The sequence below is a fragment of the Ipomoea nil genome, unplaced genomic scaffold (genome assembly GCF_001879475.1).
Source record: "Ipomoea nil cultivar Tokyo-kokei standard unplaced genomic scaffold, Asagao_1.1 scaffold2942, whole genome shotgun sequence".
In the NCBI taxonomy this organism is placed as follows: Eukaryota; Viridiplantae; Streptophyta; class Magnoliopsida; order Solanales; family Convolvulaceae; genus Ipomoea; species Ipomoea nil.
Window position 1 is genome coordinate 1,687,021 of NW_017619370.1, and position 20,353 is coordinate 1,707,373.

Below are 20,353 nucleotides of genomic sequence, written 5' to 3' on the forward strand. Positions count from 1 at the left end.
TGTCAATCTATATATATATATATATATATATATATATATATATATATATATATATATATTTATATTTATTTATTTATTTATTTATTTATTGATTGACTGATAGCCAAACAATTATATTTTTAAACATAATTGTACGTACATTGTCACATAATAATTGTAGACAACATCGACCTAAATTTGCCTTTATAACAAATATATACTAATATATAGGTTTTACAAATTGTTAAAGACTTTTTTATAAACAACATTCATCGTAGATGAAACACACTTTCCATCATTGCAACTTGAAAATAAGCAACTTGAGCCCTCTTGTATATGTAATATTAGTTAAAGCCCAAAACAATAAACAATACTAAATCAGGCCTAAAAAAATAGCCCAAACATATGATAACTATAAAATGATTAGATAAAATATATTCAAAGCCCAAAAATCATCAGCCCAAACCCGGAAACCCAACCTTAATAACCTAAAAACCTAAACAGTCAATAACAACACACAAAGCTGCGCAGCCGGAACCTCTCCATACGAATTCTCCTCTCATCGACGCAGCATCTTCTGTGGAGAGATCACCGGAAACACAACTCTAACCCTAGATTTTACAGTCAATCCTATCCGATCACTTCTCTGTACTCTACACTCCTCTGTTTCACTAAATATATAGCTTTTCAAAAAAGATTGGAGACATACTCTCCAATCTATCTCCGCCTCTCTATTTGTGCTTGTGGAAATCTCAGTCCTTTCCAAAATCCATACTTAACTCTTTCGTTCCTTACATACGGCTATTTCGAGATGTTGTTACCGTTTGCCGACAAACAAAAATCCCTAGATCGCGAAACTTCAAAATCGCGACTCCAGAAAAATATCAAGGTAATGCATGTTTTTTTTTTTTTCATCCGATTTAAATCTTCGTATATTCTAGTACTGTAAAACTTTTTTAGACCTGTGCGATGGATGTAGTAGTTATGTTTTATATATTATTTGACAATCCAGTAGTTTAGATCTGCATTTAAAAGCTTACATTCTTTTACCATGCATGATAAGCTTTCAATTTTTCCATTACTGTTGAATTTGTGTGGTGTAGAGAGCATTTATTTCTGTCCTTAAATGCTATGTATATATAGATAGGAAATTTTAGACATCAAGAGAAGTCACTATCAGAAAATAGTGCACATTAGTCAAACCTTACCATCAACAATTAATACTTCATAAGAGGCATAGGTGTATAGCTGTTCTATATTGGTACATGTATTAATTGCTTACTATGCATTATCTATGTGGTTGTTACAGTTTATTGTGTTTCTTTTTGTGCTACACTATAGTATTCTGTTTGAGCAAATACTAATAGTTTAATTAGAGGTAAATGATGACACAGGAGTCTGATACCATTTTTTTTTTTTTTTGTAAACACAAATTTCATTTGTTTGTTTAAAATGGAGGCAACTGATCATATATTTGTGTTTTCTAAAAACAAACATATATATCTAAACTATCTGTGTTTTTGTTCCTTTAAAATAATTTATTTCTCTAAAATTTGAATTAAAAATTTGACATTCAAAATGATTTCTAATGCAAATGCAAATTTCATTGTCCTATATTAATACTAAGACTAATTGACTGCCATTCCAAAATAGTCAAACCTTACCATCACAAATTAATGATTGATAGACACCATAGGTATATATCAAAAATACATGTACACATATGTCTTTGTAATTGTTAAACGTGTATTGTATGCTACAATTTGTATGTACTATTTGTATTTTTTTTCATTATGATGGAGCAAGTCACATGTTGTAGTATTCTAAGCAAATACTAACATCCCAAAATAGAGTCAACTGATGAAAACAGATTACTTCATTAATTTACTTTTTTATGAATCTGTTTTAAAAAAAAAAATTGTGACCTTAACAAATCTGATTGCTTTTGTTTTAAAACAATCTTTATATATATATATATCAAAGATTCTATTTTTGTTTTGTTTATCTTTCGCTGTTAATTTATTTGTTCCAGGTTTGTTTTGTAAATATTTTTTTGTTTTTCCTTTTTTCTTTAAGTTGAGTAATGCTGAAAGTTGAATTATTTGTTATGGTTTCTGAATTGATTATGAAGATATGAAATAATCTGCTATCTTTTTTTGACAAACATTTTTTTTTAAAACCAGCTATCATGAAAATTGGTTTACATTTTCTTTTTTCCTCAACAGTTAAAGCATGTTACCAAAAACTGTAAGCACAAAATTTTAAAATGGTCAGATTTCCAGGTTTTTTTAATTTTTTTTTTTATTTTTTTAAAGTTACACACATTACTTGCCATTTTTAACTTCTTTTTCAGGTTTTTTTTTTTAAATTTAATTCTTTCTACACACCAGATAAATTCTATCTCTATCTCAAATATGTGTCTGAATGTTATGCACTGCGTAGGTAAACTGCATTTACTTCTCTTTACGATCATAGTTGGTTCATTTCAGATTAGAAGACCAATTACAGTAATAGCTGACTTTAACTACTGGTCCTAAGACTAAGTAGGTTACACAAAGCTGATAATCCAGCTTTCACAAAAGAAAGATGTACATAGACACCTAAACCAAACTACTATTTAGGAGTAATTTGCATTCTATGCATTTTTCTAGTCTTGACCAACAAAAACCACTACCCAAAACCAGCCAAAATATAGGACTTAGTGCTAAGACGGCCCTGTAACACCCCGTGTTACGGCCTTCAATCCCAGATTAATTATTTAATTAATCCCGTTAATAATAATTAAATATGATTTAATTATGTTAGGTTTACCTTTAATTAATTAGTGAGGTCCACCATGAACCGTGGACCCTTGCCCGAATAAGAGTCTTAAGCCTATTAGGAATAAAGAAAGTAGGCCTTTTACTATTCAGATTAGGATTAGGATTCTCTTTAATTAATATGGTCCACTATGGACCATGGACCCTTATCCCTAAAACAAGCCCTAGCCCTATAAGGAATAGAATTAGTAAACCCATACCATTCAGGCCCTAACTAGGAGTTTTAAATATATAAATAGGGAACTTAGGAGGAACCTAGAATCCCCACAAGATTAACGCCCCACAACCCCAAAAAGAGCTCCAAGAATCCCCTTAGGAGAAATCAAGAAAGCAAGGAAGCTTAAAGAAAGATCCTTCATAGCCAAGGAATTAATTAAGGCTAAGAGGTAACCCATGTCTCAACAAAACCTATTTTCATAGCTATGATTCCCCCTTAGGGTTTCCCCCCATATTATTGTGTAAAAATATTTATAATAATATTAAAAATAAAATTATTTACCAAAAAAAAAAAATTGATTTCAGGCAAAAACAAGAGCTGTTCTGGTTTCGATAAAAAACCAGAACAGCCGTAAACCATAGATATTCTAGTTTTTAGTGGAAACTGAACTTATGTTTTCTGTCAGAAACTTTGTTCTAAGTGTGGCGGAAAATGACTAGAGTTTCTCCGATCAACAAAAAATATATTCCGTTAATTGAATTTTTCAATTACATCTAAACACAAAAAATTCAGATAATAATTTTCAGAAACGCCTTAATGTAGTATTACTTACGTTTTATTGTCCTCAAATTCATATTTTTAGTTGAAGTATCAAAATTTGTGAAGTCACCTCTACACATATACCTAGGCAAGGGATACTTTTGCATTATTCCACAAAAATGAAACTTTATATAACTTTCCATTGTTCCCAAAAATGAAACTTTATAACTTTCCAGACTGTATCACACACATAACTTAACTTTGCACAATCCAATTACATGCATGCATATCTTCTCAATAATTACATCAATAATAGACTACATTCCCTTTTAAACATATATATTTTTTCTATCCGTTTTGTTCAAGCAATGAGAAATGTCACCGGTCGTTATATCATGTGTCCCGCCTTATCCAAAATGACGTCTTTTTAGTACATTGTCAAAAAAAATTATCTATTTCAAATACACATAAATTCATAACAAAATACACAGAAACTCATAACTGAATACACATAATCTAATATGATACATAATACACAGAAACTCTTACTGAATACACATAAACTCTTTAACTAAATACACAGAAACTCATAACTGAATACACAGAAACTCTTAATTGAATGCACAGAAACTCATAACACAATACACAGAAACTTTTAACTGAATACACAGAAACTCTTAATACAACACACAGAAACTTTTATCTGAATACACATAATGGGGATTGGACCGTTTGGACGGATAGAGTGATGTCAATAACTAAATCGTGCGTTTTGTGCCTGAACGCACATTGCTATGATATAAATTGCCAAATGTCACTTTCATTGGCCGGCTCTAAAAAATTGGAGCCCAATTGTAAAAAATTAATTGAAATTATGAAATTAAAAAAAATGATAAATTATTCAGGTGTTAAACAAAAGAATCAAGAATTTCAAGTGTGTATTATATACATTTTCTTACAAGTACAGTTTTTAATCACTCTATATAAGTAATTTGGGGCTTAGATAGAATTTATGAGATACAAAAAATTGATAAATTATTCAGGTTGTTAAAAGAGTAGAAAAAATTAAGAAAATATTTTAGAATTTTCTTCAACTTATTCTGTAGATATATGTTCTGAAAAATAATTGAACGATAACAAAAATAGTGATCCATTTTTATTTTCTTTTAATAACTTTCCAGATTGTATTCATGCATAGCTTAATGTCTAATTGCATGCATGCATAGCTTCTCAACAGCGACATGACCTTAATTATTAAAAGTAAACTAGGCTTAAACATTCTCAGTATTTGGCTTTACCAAACTATAATGAGATGCAATATATAATGTACGTATTACCACAACAATTGGCTTAATGTCTTTTGTCCATGTCCCTCTTATGCCTACGGATATATATTCAGTAGCTCGATCTTCATTTCTTATTATTAGGAATATAGCGGAATAATGCAAAAGTAAATAATTAAAAATTGAGAATTATAGAAGTTAAATAATATGAAAAAATATATAAATGACAAAATTAGAAAATTGATGAATTGAGAAAATATTATATATATATATATATATATATAGAGAGAGAGAGAGAGAGAGAGAGAGAGAGGGGTTCCGGATCAGGTGAGGACTTATCCTTAGGTGAGGACAAGAGGACTAATCCAGATCATCCATTTTGAGTGATCTAAAGGATCAGATTAGTCCTTACGTCCTCACCTAAGGATAGGTCCTCACTTGATCCGGAATCTATATATATATATATATATATATATATATATATATATATATATATATATATATATATAAAAGGATCAAATAAAAAAGCTTAATCAGGTAAAACATGTGGACAAGTTACATCCATAGATGCAATCCAAATCAACAGCCCAAATTGAATTTTAATTAAAAAACGCGTGGTGGCATATTTATAATTTTGAGTAAAAATAAGTCAGCTTGTGTTTTGTTTACGAGTGCACATTTGTCCTTCTTCGAGTGCTCATTTTTCCTTCTTCAAGTGCATACTTTTTCTTCTTCGAGTGCATCACATTTATTTCAGTACTTAGTTTCTATTTTGAGTGCACATCTTTGTGCATTTGAGTGCAAATCTTTTGACTTTCAAGTGCACGTTTTGTAGCCTTCGAATGCATACTTTCCTTTCTAAGAGTGCATAATTAATTTCCTTCAAATTTTTTTCTTTTAGTGTCCTTTTTTTTTTTCTCTCACTCCCTTGCCTTTCTAGTGATCTCTTTATGATTTCAAGTTTTCAATTTAATGCCTAAAAGTGTATGTGTGTCTTACTATTGTGTAAAAAAAAAAAATAATAATAAAAAATAAAAATTTAAAAATTTAAAAATTTAAAAAAACTTAGCATTCAAGTGAACCATTTTTTTCTTTCAGTGCAGATTTTTTGTTTCAAGTGCAAAGTTTTATGCCTTCAAGTGCACAACTTATGGGCAATATTTGTTATATCTTGTGCATTCTTTTCAATAACATATAACTAAATTTCTAATGAAATTTGTGAGATTTACAAACGATTTGTATGTGTAATTAGTTTAATAACACTTAAATTGAATAACCTCCCTTTTTGGTACTATAAATTGCATCAATTGCACATCTATTTACCTTCGAATGTAATTTTTTTGCCTTCAAGTGCACACTTTTTTACCTTCAAGTGCACCAACCGCATTTTCGCACGGTAAGTGACATGTGCACCTGATCATATATATATATATATATATATATATATATATATATATATATATATATATATATATACATACATACATACATATCTATGTATGTATGTATGTATGTATGTATGTATGTATACGTAAGAGGAATGAGGGAAGAAAGATTAAGATGAATTCTAATTGATGTGTGATTACAAAGCAAATATTACTGCTATTTATACAATTAAAGAAGTAGAAATCGACTCGTACGGACTTAGCTCAATGGTTTAGTGGGCAGTATTTGGGACAAGAAAAGAAGTAGAAATCTGCCCAAGAAGTGGAGAACGTGCACTGTATACACATGATGCGGTGAAGACGTGGGACGCGGAAATTGGTCTACGTGCATGGGGGTTGCTGCATGGTGGTGGATAGATTTGAGCCAAATTATTATTTTCTTAACAATCTCCACCTTGGATCAAATCTATTGTAGCAATTAACAACTGGAACAGCCGATTAAACTCAAGCATTGCTTGAGCTTAGCAACAGGAAGAGCGTTAGAGTAGCAGGATGGATCACCATCAACCTCCTGTAAGACTGAAAGAGCATAAGCAACCAAGTTGGTTTTATTATCACTAGCATACCAGAAGGTTTCTTAATTGTCCTCCTAGGACGATCCATAGCAATGGAATACTCTCGTTGTGGCTCGACGAGAAGTGCGATACTAGTAGATGCATAATCTTTAGTATTTATCATCAGTGGTAGTAATACTATTAATAGGCCTCAACTCGAACTCCACCTTCTCACCAGTACTCTGCGTCTCACTTGTACTGGGAACTTTTCCAGAAGAAAGTAGTGCATTTTCATCAAAAGTGATATCTCGACTCAGAATGATTTTCTGAGAATCAGGAGACCATAGACGATACCCTTTTTACTCAGAAGCATAACCACGGAAAATGCATTTGACAGCTCTTAGGTTTAATTTACCCATACTGGAATGAGCATATGCAGGACATCTAAAAACTCTTAAGATAGAGTAGTCAACAGGATTACCTGACCAAACTTCCTATGGAATTTTGAAATCAAGGGATGAATGTAGAGATCTATGTACCAAATAGCCAGTAGTAGAAACGGTCTCGGCCCAAAAATCACGCAATTTCCATAACCCAGCATTAGTGAGCATACAACAAGCTCTCTCTAACAGAGTCCTGTTCATACGTTTGGCAACACCATTCTGCTGGGGTTACCAGGCAAGGTCTTGTGCCTGGCAATTCCATTTGCCTCACAGAAGTCGTTGAAATCTGACTCACAGAACTCCAAGCCATTGTCTGTCCTGAGCTTCTTGACCTTTTTCCCTGTCTGAGTCTCAATAAGTATTTTCCACTTTTTAAAATATATAGAAAATGCCTGATTTTTGTGTTTCAGGAAATAAACCTAGACTTTACGGAAAAAGTCATCAATAATAGACATAAAATATCTATAACCTCCCATAGACTGGAATTTAGTCAGTCCTCATAAATCGGAATGTATATATTCCAATACATCTTTGGTACGGTGTGTATCAGTAGAGAAACTAAGCCTCTTTTGTTTCCCAAAAACACAATGCTCGCAAAATTGTAATATACCCATACCCAATTCACTAAGGAGACCTTTCTTGTTCAGGAGATGCATGTCTTTCTCACTCATATGCCCAGACGCATATGCCATAATTAAGTGAAATCCGCATCAGACATCGATGAGGATACCGCTAGTGAACCTATCACAGTACTGCCATGCAACACGTACAAGCTTCCAGAACGAAAAGCTTTCATGAGAACAAGAGAGCCTTTATGACCTTCAGAACTCCACCTTCAGCTATGTACTTGCACCCAAGAGATTCCAAGGCGCCCAATGATATCATATTGCGTTTCAAATAAGGAATATACCGAACATTATTAAGAGTCCTGACAACGTTATCATGAGTTTCAATCTGCACACTTTCAATTTCACTAACCTTGCATTGGGTATCATTTACCCATCAAGACAACTTCATCACCATCAACCGGTTCCAGAGAAACGAACCAGTCTTTGTGAGGACACATGTGGAATGTACAACCAGAATCTATAATCAACTCGGTTTCGCTCCGTTTGCAACAGGAGCTAACAGATAACATAATATCGCCTTCTGAATCACTTTCAACAACACTAGCTTCAACGGACTTCTTTTCTCTCTCTTGCTTGTTTCTCAGCTTGAAGCATTCAGTCACATCATGACCATGCTTCTTGCAGTACTTACAAGATATGTTGGACTTACGTCCTTTGGACTTGGATCTAGATTTTTTATTGCTACTCTCTGTTTCAAGTGAGCGACCCCTTGCAGTCAAACCTTCACTTTTGTCCTCAGACTTAATTTCAAAGTCAAACTTTTCTTTGGACAATAAGTTTGACTTAACATTGTCGAAAGTAAGGGTATCACTACTATTACCATACATCATAATTTCTTTGAAAGAGTAAATACCACCTATGGTCCATCGAGTTTGGTGGCATCGCCATCAATGGTCCCTAACTTCCGTAATTACCATCCGTCATCCTCCGAGTTGTGAAAAGTTACCTTCTAGCGTCTTTCCGTTACTTCCTCCCGTCTTAGCCGTCAAAATGGAGGGTAATATTGTCATTTGACTTATACGAAAAGAGTTAATACCAACCAAGGTCTCTCGAGTTTGGTGGTTTGGCCATCTTTAGTCCCAAACTTGGCCAGACAATATTAAAGAAAGTTGGTGGTTTCTCAACTTCCAACTCGAACTCCCTCTTCTCCTATACAATATTAAAGAAAATTTACAAATGTATAGGGGTCGTTTACTTCATTTATCTGTTTTTTCATTTCCAGTTTTCCATTTCTCCATTTCTCCATTTCTCCTGTTTTCTTTCTCCATTTTTCCAGTTTTCCTTCTCCATTTTTCCAGTTTTCCTTCTCCATTTTTTCAGTTTTCCATTTTTTCATTCCTCCAGATTTTTATTTCTCTAATTTTCTGATTTTATTAAATACACTCATCCGATATAGCATTTGCACATTTCTACAACAACAACAACAATAATAATAATTTAATAATTTAATAATAATAGTAATAACAATAAATAATAGTAATAATAATAATAATTTAATAATAATAACAATAACAATAACAATAATAATAATAATAATAATAATAATAATAATAGCATTTGTACATTTCTACAAAAACAAAAACAACAACAACAATAACAATAACAACAACAACAACAACAATAATAATAATAATAATAATAATAATAATAATTTAAAAAAATAATAATAACAATAAATAATAATAATAATAATAATAATAATAATAATAATAATAATAATAATTTAATAATAACAATAACAATAATAATAATAATAATAATATGAATATGAATATTATAATAATAATAACAACAACAACAACAACAACAATAATAATAATAATAATAATAATAATAATTTAATGCTAATAATATAATTATAACAATAACAATAATAATAATAATAATTTAATAATAATAATAATTTAATAATAACAATAATAACTTTAAATAATAGTAATAATAATAAGAATTTAATAATAACTATAAATAATAGTAATGATAATACATTTGAAGAAGAGAATATGAAAGAAGGAAAATAATGGAATATGGAAACTTGGGACTAAAGATGGACAAACCACCAAACTCGAGGGACCTTGGTTGGTATTAACTCTTTTCGTATAAGTCAAATGACAATATTACCTTCCATTTTGACGGCTGAGACGGGAGGAAGTAACGGAAGGACGCTAGAAGGTAACTTTTGACAACTCAGAGGATGACGGATGGTAATTACGGAAGTTAGGGACCATTGATGGCGATGCCACCAAACTCGAGGGACCATAGGTGGTATTTACTCTTCTTTGAAATGCTTGTATGATTTAGGGAGAGAGGCAAGCAATAAAACAACACGATCCTCATCTTCAATTATGACATCAATATTCCCCAAGTCCAATACAATATAATTGAATTCATCCAAGTGAGATTTAATAGAAGTACCTTACGTCATACGAATTGTGTACAGATCGAGGCTCCTTCAGTTTTAGCGTGTTCGCCAAAGATTTGGCTATGTAAAGAGTATCCAGCTTGGATCATAATTCTGACGCCGTCGTCTCACTTAGCACCTCACGTAGAACCTCTTTAGACAGGCACAAAAGAATGGTTGAACGTGCCTTGTCATCCAAATCTTCCCAACCTTCATCTGTCATTGTAGTCGGTTTCTTCTTCTTCCTAGCAAGCGCTTTCTTCAAACCGTTCTGAGTTAGAACAACTTCCATATGAACCTTCCAGATAGAGAAGCTAATTTTCCCGTCGAACTTCTCGATGTCGAACTTGGTAAAAGTCGACATCTTTGAAAATAATTCTCAATTAAACCGCTCTGATACCATTTGTCAAGAATATAGTGGAATAATGTGGAAACGAATAATCAAAAATGGAGAATTATAGAAGTTTAATAATAGGGAAAATATATAAATGACAAAATTAGGAAATTGATGAATTGGGAGAATATAATATATATATATATATATATATATATATATATATATATAAGATCAGATGCGGCTATGCTCTTAGGTGAGGCGGTGAGGTTATATCCCAGCCGTTGATCAATTCTAATCTAACGCACCATAATTGTTACTGATTGCGCGCTACACTTATACATCACCGCGGCTTAGGAGGGAAAATTTGTCCATTAATTCAATTCAAAATCATCTCTTCTCCACTTCTGCAAGTAACACCCGTCCCATCTACATATTCACAATCCCAAAGTGTGAAACCTCTTCAACTTACTCCCGCTCCGGTGACGAAGCCTAGACGAACGACTGCAACGACGAACAGCGAAAAGGCTAGAGTCGAACGCACCACAGCGTTCTAAGGGAACACGAAGCTTATACTACAACACCGCTCCACTACAAAACACAAAAATGGTGAACAAAGGCAAACAACGAGCATGCAAGGGTATATTTCGTTTATTATTAGTGTATTCTGGAATATTTGACTTAAATGTGTAAAATAACATCTTTACCCTACCATCGGTGTATTTTTTTGAGCATTTCAGACTAGGGCACCTCATTGCATGTTCTTTGTGCATTATGAACATTAATGTAGTGTATAATTCATTTATTATTGGTGTTTTCTGGAATTTGTAATATCAATATTGGAGAAAAAGCTGTTGTGTGTTTAATTTTTGTACACAGTGCATGTTTATCCTACCGTCGGTGTATTTCTGAGTATTTCATGCTAGGGCATCTCAGCGTGTTGTTTGTTTATGATAAACATGAATGTGGTGTATATATCGTTTATTATTGGTGTTTTCTGAAATTTGGAACTCGAATATTGGGGAAAAACTTGTTGTGAGTTTAATTTTTGTACACTGTGCATGTTTATCCTACAGTCGGTGTATTTTTTAGCATTACAGGCTAGGGCATCTCATTGCGTGTTGTTTGTTTATGATGAACATCAATGTAGTGTATATATCGTTTATTATTGGTGTTTTCTGAAATTTGGAACTTGAATATTGATAAAAAAAAAAAAGGTTGTTATGTGTTTAATTTTTACGCATAGTGTATGTTTATCCTACCATCTGTGTATTTTTGGACATTTCAGACTAGTGCACCTCATTGCATGTTGTTTTTGTACAGGATCAACATGAGTGTAGTCTATATTTCTTTTGTTGGTGTTTTGGAATTTGTAATTTGTAAACAGTGCATATTTAGAATAATTTCAAATATTTCATGCAGACAACAAAAGAAAGGTATTAGAACACGGAGACTCGTCAAGGCCAAAACAGCAGAGAAAGCAGGAAGCAATGACATTCCTTGAGAGAATGGAAGATGATACAGAAACAGATGAAGAAGTGCATGAACAAGAAGTTGATGATAGCTCAGCTGATGAGATAGACACATTGGAGCAAGAGAATGAAGAGACTGACCTAAAGATAAGGCCCCTGCCAACACAGCTAACAAAACCCATTAAAGCCCTAACCAATCAACAACCCCAGAGTATAAAAGACATTGGGCTGGGAAGGATTCTTGACCTCAAAATCACAAACCTTCCAAGGAAATTGGGGATGTGGCTAGTTGAAAACTATGACGCAAGGAGCAACACATTGAATCTGCAAAATGGCCAAAGACTACAGATCACAGAAGAAGATGTTGCTGTGACATTGGGACTGCCGCTTGGAGATATAGAAATCACTAAGAGGGAAAGTACAGCAGTATCTGATCTCCTGACAGACTGGAGAAAAATCTTTGGAAGGGCTGACGGCCACATCACCCCATACAAAATGTCTAAAAAAATGCTGACATTGAGAGCTGCTGACCCTTGGTTCAAACGGCATTTTGCACTACTTGTTATGTCTGTGTTGGTGGAGCCACAGGTAAATGGTTGTGTGAACCAAAACTACATTGACAACTTGCGTCAAGTTGACAACATCAAGATGCTCAATTGGTGTAAAATGCTCATCAATTCACTCATCGCAAGCAAGAAGGCATGGCTGGAAAGCTGTGATGGAAGGTTTGGAGGACCAATTGTTTTCCTAACGGTAAATAGACACTCAACAAGCTTGTAATTAATTACACATCAACCTATTAGTAATCTAAACTACCAAATGCAAGTATTCTATGTTGACCGTGTGGTGCTCTACCGGAGGGTTGTCCCAAGAAGCTACCCTGCCATGAATAACTGGACATTTAAGCTGCTCCGTCAACGACAACAGGATGAGCTCAAGTCTGTAGGATTTGGATATGGACGTGTTGATACTGCCTTACCACTGGAGATCACAACACATTGTGAAGCCCCACCCCCACCACCACCACAAGAAGAGACCCCACCACTGCCACAAGGATTACAGGTAAACCAAACACTGCAATGGTAATTGGTGCATTTTGTGTGTAATATGGTGCATAATCTGACTGTGGTGTACTTTTTAGAAATAAATGGTGCATACTACAATATATATTGGTGTGTTTATACTAAAGTGTTTCATATACATGAGTTTGTTGATGAGATTACCACCCACACTAGGTCAATTGCACAGAGTCTACTGAGAATATCAAGGCTAATTGAGAATGCACCTGCAGCAGTATTGGAGTATGACACATTCAAGCAGATGTTTGAATCTGCTAGGCAAATGCTTGGATTCAGAGCACAAGATGATGGAGAACTGATATTTACTCAGAGAGAAGATGCCTACTGGAGTGACCCTGAGTTCTTAAGAGCGGTAGGTGAGATTGTCCGTGCAGTAAACAAGAGAAATTTTCTAAATGATATGCCATCTTTCAGCCTGGGATTGACACCAGATGAACAAAATAGACGTTGGACGGACATGAATGATATTGCACGAGACTACCAAAACATTGATCAGGCTATGGAAAATGAAGAAGTTGAGCTGAATATTAATGAGGGTCAAGAAGCAACTGAAAGTCAACAAGATGGGCAGGAGGCTCAACCAGATGCACCTGGTAACAACAATGATGAGGTAATGCACTATATTAAATTGACGACAGAAAAAAAAAGAAAAAATAAATAAAACTTGAATGTTACAGGTCACACCAACAGACCAATGTCAAGAGGGTCCTGGTTCAGATCCACCACCCCCACCCTAACCATTAGACAAAGGGAAGAGACTAGCTAGAGGGAACAACCCAATCAGACCTAAAGACCGCATATATGCAACTGATCTGGAAGCCCCAATAACTTCAACAGAGGAATCAATCAGACAATGGGTATTAGAAAACCCTAACCCAGAACTGTAAGCACAACACATTCTAAACTTGGTGTATTTCTAAAATATATTTGGTGCTTTGTATTATAATATTGGTGTATAAATATCATATATTAACTAGTGCATTATTCCATAACTATTGGTGTGTTTATATGATTGTTTGTGCTTCCACATCGGGTGGTCACATTAGTTGCTTATGTGTTGTGTGTTACTCAATAGTTATTAGTGTATATCTCTATATATGTTGGTGTATTCTCGTTAAATGAAATATTAACTTCTAATGGTGTGTTACTAATATATCTTTGGTGTATGTTTTAATAATGTTGATGTATTAATATTTTTGTTGCTTATACAATACGTTATTACCAGTGAGCAGGAATTATTCAGGTATGAAGGAAGAGTAATCTACTGGAGAGATATGCTATTAATGGCGCCAGATACAGAGATTCCAGTCTCTATAATTGATGCTTGGGCAGCCATACTAAACATTCGTGAAGGAGAAAGAGGTTCTACAAAATTCATTGCTTCAACATGGACAAGTGTAAGCAAAAAATATAAAACTAACTACTCCTTTAAAACCCCTAAAGTTCTAACAAGCATATAATTGAACTTTGCAGCTGTACACAATTGTGAACCCGCAGGGAGATGAAGATTTGAGATTTATGAGATTCAAAGAAAAGTACCTTCAAGTCAAGGCGATTGTTGTAGACATCATGTGGCACAAGATTGTATACGTAAGATGTTAATATACATATAATAGTTGCCTATTTGTTATACATCAATTTGTACATTCTAGTATTTGCCTATTTGTGGTGAATTATTAATCATATTATGGTGTATATTATGACACATGTGTGTTTTTGTTATGACAGTTTTTGTTTCCCATAGTGGCATCCAACCACTACTACCTGCTGTCTGTTAGCCCAATAATGGAAATGTTTGACATCATTGACAACTCTTCAGCACCTGTGAAGAAACAGAACAAATACGGATATGTGCTTGACAATTTGGTAACCCACTGAGCACTACCTGACTATATATATTTAATACACAAAGACACAAAAAACTAAGATTATATTACTGTACAATTCCTTGATGCAACAAAAATTCTTTTCAAAGATGTTGATCGAGCAGAAATCTGCGTACAAAGGTGAAAAGGTGAAGAAGCTGAAGTCTAAGATAATGAAAATGCCATGGAGAGATGCACATAACAAAAAGGATTGTGGCATCTTTTTAATGCGCCATTTGGAAACCTTCCGTGGACAGACAACTGAAGAATGGGATTGTGGATTGCAGAGAAACAACAAAGAACAATTGAACAAGCTAAGAGTGAGATACTTGGCTGCCTTGATCACCTCAGATGTGAACGAACTGAGAGAAATAAACATACAGCAGGCAGCAGAGTTTGGGGTTTAAGGAGGCTTTCAAACATGTAAAAAGTTTTTGTGATGGCATGGCGTAGACCATATGACTACTAGACACTCTATATTTTGTGATGGGTACTTGTGAAGGCCTAACCCATTTGCATCGCTATAAATGCAGTATTATCATGCATAATCTTCATTTTTAAAAGACACCACCAAAAACACCATTATAAAAATAACATGCACAATTCCACTTGTTACTTGTAAGATTCACCAACAGATGAAATAAAATGCACCACACAATAATTAACAGCCAACATAATTCTACATATAAAAATGCACCACAATACGGAATAAAACACATCATTCCAAACACAAAAACATTCAACGTACTTAAAAGCACCACATTATGTATTAAAACGCACCAAGTACTGTAATAAAATGCATAATTGTATGTTATAAGAAGTGTGCGCAACTGTGAAAATATATAGGTCCAAAATCAACTGCACAACTGTATCTAACCATTTAAAGGGCATGTCCTACTATTATGACCATATTCATCACAAGTATGGCATTTCCTTGATTGTTTTACACACTTACTGGCAGCTTTCTCCCTTGTACTCTTCAACCGCTTACCGCTACCCTTGTTCTTAGCTTGAATAGGATCACGCACCTCCACTGTTGACCCCTGAGACACATCTCCACAAAATGAATTGATCACACTTTGTTTGCTGCCACTAGCCACCACCCCACTGCCATTCTCACTACCATCTTGGAGAAATAATTGTCTTTGCTCACAAATAACACGTCGTAGCTGTGTCAAATGTTCTATATTACCATCAGCCAAACCCACACAAGCATATATGTCAGAACAAAATAGACTAGTAAAAATCCTAACGTTCTCCACTTTAGAAGATTGATCAACAATTGTATCACCAATATGAAATATTGGCTTCAAACAAGCACCCTTTGTGCACCGAGACACCAAATACCTAGAAGGAATACTCTCAAGCCCACGATCTTAAAAAAAAAAATGCCTACACAACAACCCTATCCGCTCAAACATCTTGCAAGAACAAGTAGCAGTGTAATCAGACAAGACTAGCTCCACACATGACCATCACAATCGCACAAAGACACCAATTGACACGAATAACAAGCTGCACAAATGTCTACTTGAACATCATAAAATACAGAAATGGTGTAAACATCCATTGCATGCTTCTCCAAAGCCAATGGTGTCTTCAAAACAAGAAAACAAGATTCACAATCAGCATTCAATTTTGCTTGTGCATGACGCTGCGCACCAATAGTACTTCTAAAATGCACCAAGAACTCAACCAAACTAGAATGACCATTAGAGAACATACCAAAAAAAACTATTTTGAGACTATCCTGACATAAACTCGTCGTGAAAATATGGGGATGCCCAAAATGTACGAGACTCAAACAAGTAACGAAACCAACCATTATCACCCAACCATATTCCTCCATAATACAACTCCATGCATCCTCAAAAGACTTGGAGTCCAGAGATTTGTTCCAAACGATGTCATTCAACTTCCTCCTAAACACTTCATCTTTAGACAAAACCGGTCCAACCTTCTCACCAACCTTGCACATTATATGCCACATGCAAAATCTATGTTTTGATGTACCAAACACACGAGCAACAGCAACCTTGAGAGCTGGATCTTGATCAGTAACAACACAAATAGGGTCATGACACATAGTTTTCTTAAATTTCTCCAAAAGCCACACATATAAGTTTACGTCTTCCCTCGTAAGCAAACCAGCACCAAAGGTGATGGATCTCTTATGGTTATCAATTCCAGTAAACGGAACAAAAACCAACTTATACCTACAACACAGCAATCAGTTAACACCATACTTCTAACAAGACACACCATAAGGCATGTAATCATGCACCACAGAAATATACAACATGCACAAAATAAAAATAAATACTAACATGTTAGTACGGTATGTAGCATCGAATGAAACAACATCACCAAACAAAGCAAAATTCTACCTAGATACTGCATCCGCCCAAAAAACCCTTGAAATCTGATCAACTTCATCAATATCATATTCAAAATCAAACGCCTCACACAATTCACGTCTCTTGAAAAGCGTATCTATGAATAATTGAGCATCACCATTTAGAATGTACGCCATCAGGTCACGCCTGAAATTCTTAAAATCCACACCTGTAGCCCCAACATTGGAATACTCACCAACAATCTCTTTAAACAACCTATATGACCGAACATAGCCAATATTTGCCCGAGCACAACTCGCAATAAACATTTGGTGCCCAGCATCAAGGCTACGATTCACCTTAAAAATTGCCTAGCAATAATTGAACACAACGAATGGGTGTGACGTTCCTCAAAAAAATGCACAACATACAAACCATTAGACTTAAGCTTTATCACAACCTTAGCCTTACAACCAACCCTATTTGTCATCCTCCGTCTCCTCACCAAAGTAGTTTTAGCAACACTAGAAACCCTCTGCTTAAAACCCTGACGATTACATACTAAATGCTTCTCCACAGCAACACCATCCCTATTCTTCCGAATTGAGTGCTGCCTACAATCAAACCCAACACTCCCAGCATATTGTTTATAAAAAAATAATAGCACCATCCAAGGAAACAAACTGTTGCCCAACGATAGGCTTCAAATTGTCAGCACAGACTGGGCGCCAATACTTAGTCAACCCAGGAGAAATTTCCAACACACATGAGCTGCCTTGTACACCCACATCGGTCAAATAATCTTCATCACAACCCACACCACTGCCTCCTACACCAACATCAGTCACATTACCTTCATCGCAACCATCACCACTGCATTCTACACCAACATCAGTGGGATTACCTTCATCACAAACACCACCACTGCCTTCTCCACAAACATCAGTTGAATTATGTTTATCGCAAATACCAAAAGATTCCAAATCAATAGCTGCACACCACATGTTAACTAATAAATCACCACACCTTATCCAATACCACATGAATAACCCTACCTACATGCGCATTACACATGCATAAAATCTAATACTGCCAGTCACACCAACAAATAATATATGCACCACGAGTAGACAAAAAGTACACCGTAATCACAAAACAACACACAACAACATAGTCAACACCGATACCCCGCAAAACCAGATAAAAACAGGCGATAAACTTCCAAATCACAACAAACACATAATAATAAAAGACAAATTAAAACTACAAACATAAGCAAGTCAAACATACCAGGCATCATCGCTCAATTTCAATATTCTCCGAACTGCGATATTCTCTCAATTGCGACGCAATCACGATCGCGATATTGATCTTCTCCCAATTACGACGCGATCACAAACGAGGTCTTGATCTCTCTCTCTCAGCGCTTAAAAGTTAGACAAAATAAAACAGCTTATATACATGCACGTCCCATCCAATGAAATTACTGAAACGCCCCCACTTACCAAAAGCGCGAAAAACTTTACTTAATTCAAATAATGTGCCGCTGCCGTTAGATTAGAATTGATCAACGACTAGGATATAACCTCACCGCCTCACCTAAGAGCACAGCCGCATATGAGCATCTACCTATATATATATATATATATATATATATATATATATATATATATATATATATATATATATATATATATATATATATGTAGAGGATCATATGAGGTCATGTTCCCACATGTGGTATGTGGACAGAATCTGGCCTTTGATTGTGCTTTGATCTATAGTTCATGTTTTTTCGGCTCTTTTTGGTTTTATTTATTTCTTTTTTGCCGGGTGATTGATTTAAGGGCTTTATAGTCTTTGCATTTTTTTTCCTATTTTTTGGGATTGTTTTTTCAGATGATTTGCTTTTTTTAGGTGTATTAAATATGGTAAATTAAGATATTGTTCATTTATATTCTAATTCAGCGTACCTCTTTATATACTTTGTAGTTTTCTGTGGTTTTTGTTTGTGTTGTTCCAAAGTTTACAAACTCCCTTATTCATTTTTTGTGGCATTCTCTGTGCAAAGGGTTATGGATTCTCCAGGTTGGTGTTTTCGTTTGTTTCTAGTATATATTTATTGAGCATCAGTTATTATTGGTTTTGTGTATAATTATGTGCTCATGTGTAAGATATGCGTTGTAGGTGTTGTGTATTGGCGTTGTTTATGGGGTTTTAATTTATCTGTTTTAATCGTTGTTTTTGGTCGTTGGACTAGTGTTTGTCGTAGTGATGGGGTTTTTTGTTCCCGTTAGTAGTTGTCAATTATGTCTTATGCAATATATATTATTTGGTTGTTGTAATTCTCATTTTCTTTTTTTTTTTTATTCAGTTCCATTGGCTCCTGTTTTTCGTTTATAAATTTTATTGCTAATTTATGCGTGTTTCGTTGTTGGTTTAACAACATGGGTTGTATGTGCTGTTTGTGTTTTGTGTATTTATTCTAATTGTAGTTTTGTGCAATACCTAGTACATGTTCTTTGCATTGTATTTTTTTTTTTTGCCCAATCTTATTCATTGGGTGTTTTGTTTCGTTTTTAATTTTAGTATTCCGTTTTTTTTAGGCCTTAAATTATGTTAACGTTCTTTTTTCATGGTGTGTTACCTGTGTGTTTTATTTGTTTTTATCGTATTTGTTTGAAGGTTTGTGGTTGGGGGTGCTTACTTCGTAATGTGCTTGTGTTGTCATTTGAAGTGTGCAATCAGTGTGTTAATTTTTTTTTTTTTACTGTTTGTATGTGGTGCATGTTGGTTTTAATTGTTTGTTTTTTTTGTTTATGTCTGTATTTTTGTTTGATGGTTGTGCAGTACGCTCGGAATCGCTACAAGGTTGTGTTATGGACGTGTCTCCCGATGGAACTAAGTACTGGACGCCTTCGTGTGACGAGGCGGTTAGGCCTTTTGAGGAGCAGGCTTTTCTTTCTCTCGCTCACGGTATTGTTTTTTTATCATCAGTATGTGTCTCTTGTTGGTTTTGACGTACGTCGTAGTTTGGTGCGTAAGAATAGGGAGGGTGATTTTGTAAAAAACTTGTT

General features: G+C 34.4%; 2 protein-coding genes across 4 annotated transcripts in view; one reads left to right on the forward strand and one right to left on the reverse strand.

The window, feature by feature from the left end:
* Positions 1-20,353, reverse strand: part of LOC109162481 (probable LRR receptor-like serine/threonine-protein kinase At1g53430) — a 78,913-nt gene that overhangs the window by 24,104 nt on the left and 34,456 nt on the right. The window lies entirely within an intron of this gene.
* On the forward strand, positions 493-15,475 carry LOC109162486. 2 transcript variants are annotated; one of them, XM_019311196.1, is made up of 8 exons: positions 493-868; positions 11,947-13,058; positions 13,232-13,685; positions 13,753-13,958; positions 14,301-14,472; positions 14,549-14,665; positions 14,804-14,941; positions 15,051-15,475. In XM_019311196.1, exons 5-8 carry the CDS (start codon positions 14,350-14,352, stop codon positions 15,345-15,347), a joined length of 675 nt encoding a protein of 224 aa, XP_019166741.1. In that variant the 5' UTR covers positions 493-868; positions 11,947-13,058; positions 13,232-13,685; positions 13,753-13,958; positions 14,301-14,349; the 3' UTR covers positions 15,348-15,475. The 2 variants fall into 2 exon arrangements, with proteins under 2 accessions (XP_019166741.1, XP_019166742.1); XM_019311197.1 differs by lacking the exons at positions 11,947-13,058; positions 13,232-13,685; positions 13,753-13,958 and having other exon boundaries at positions 514-868.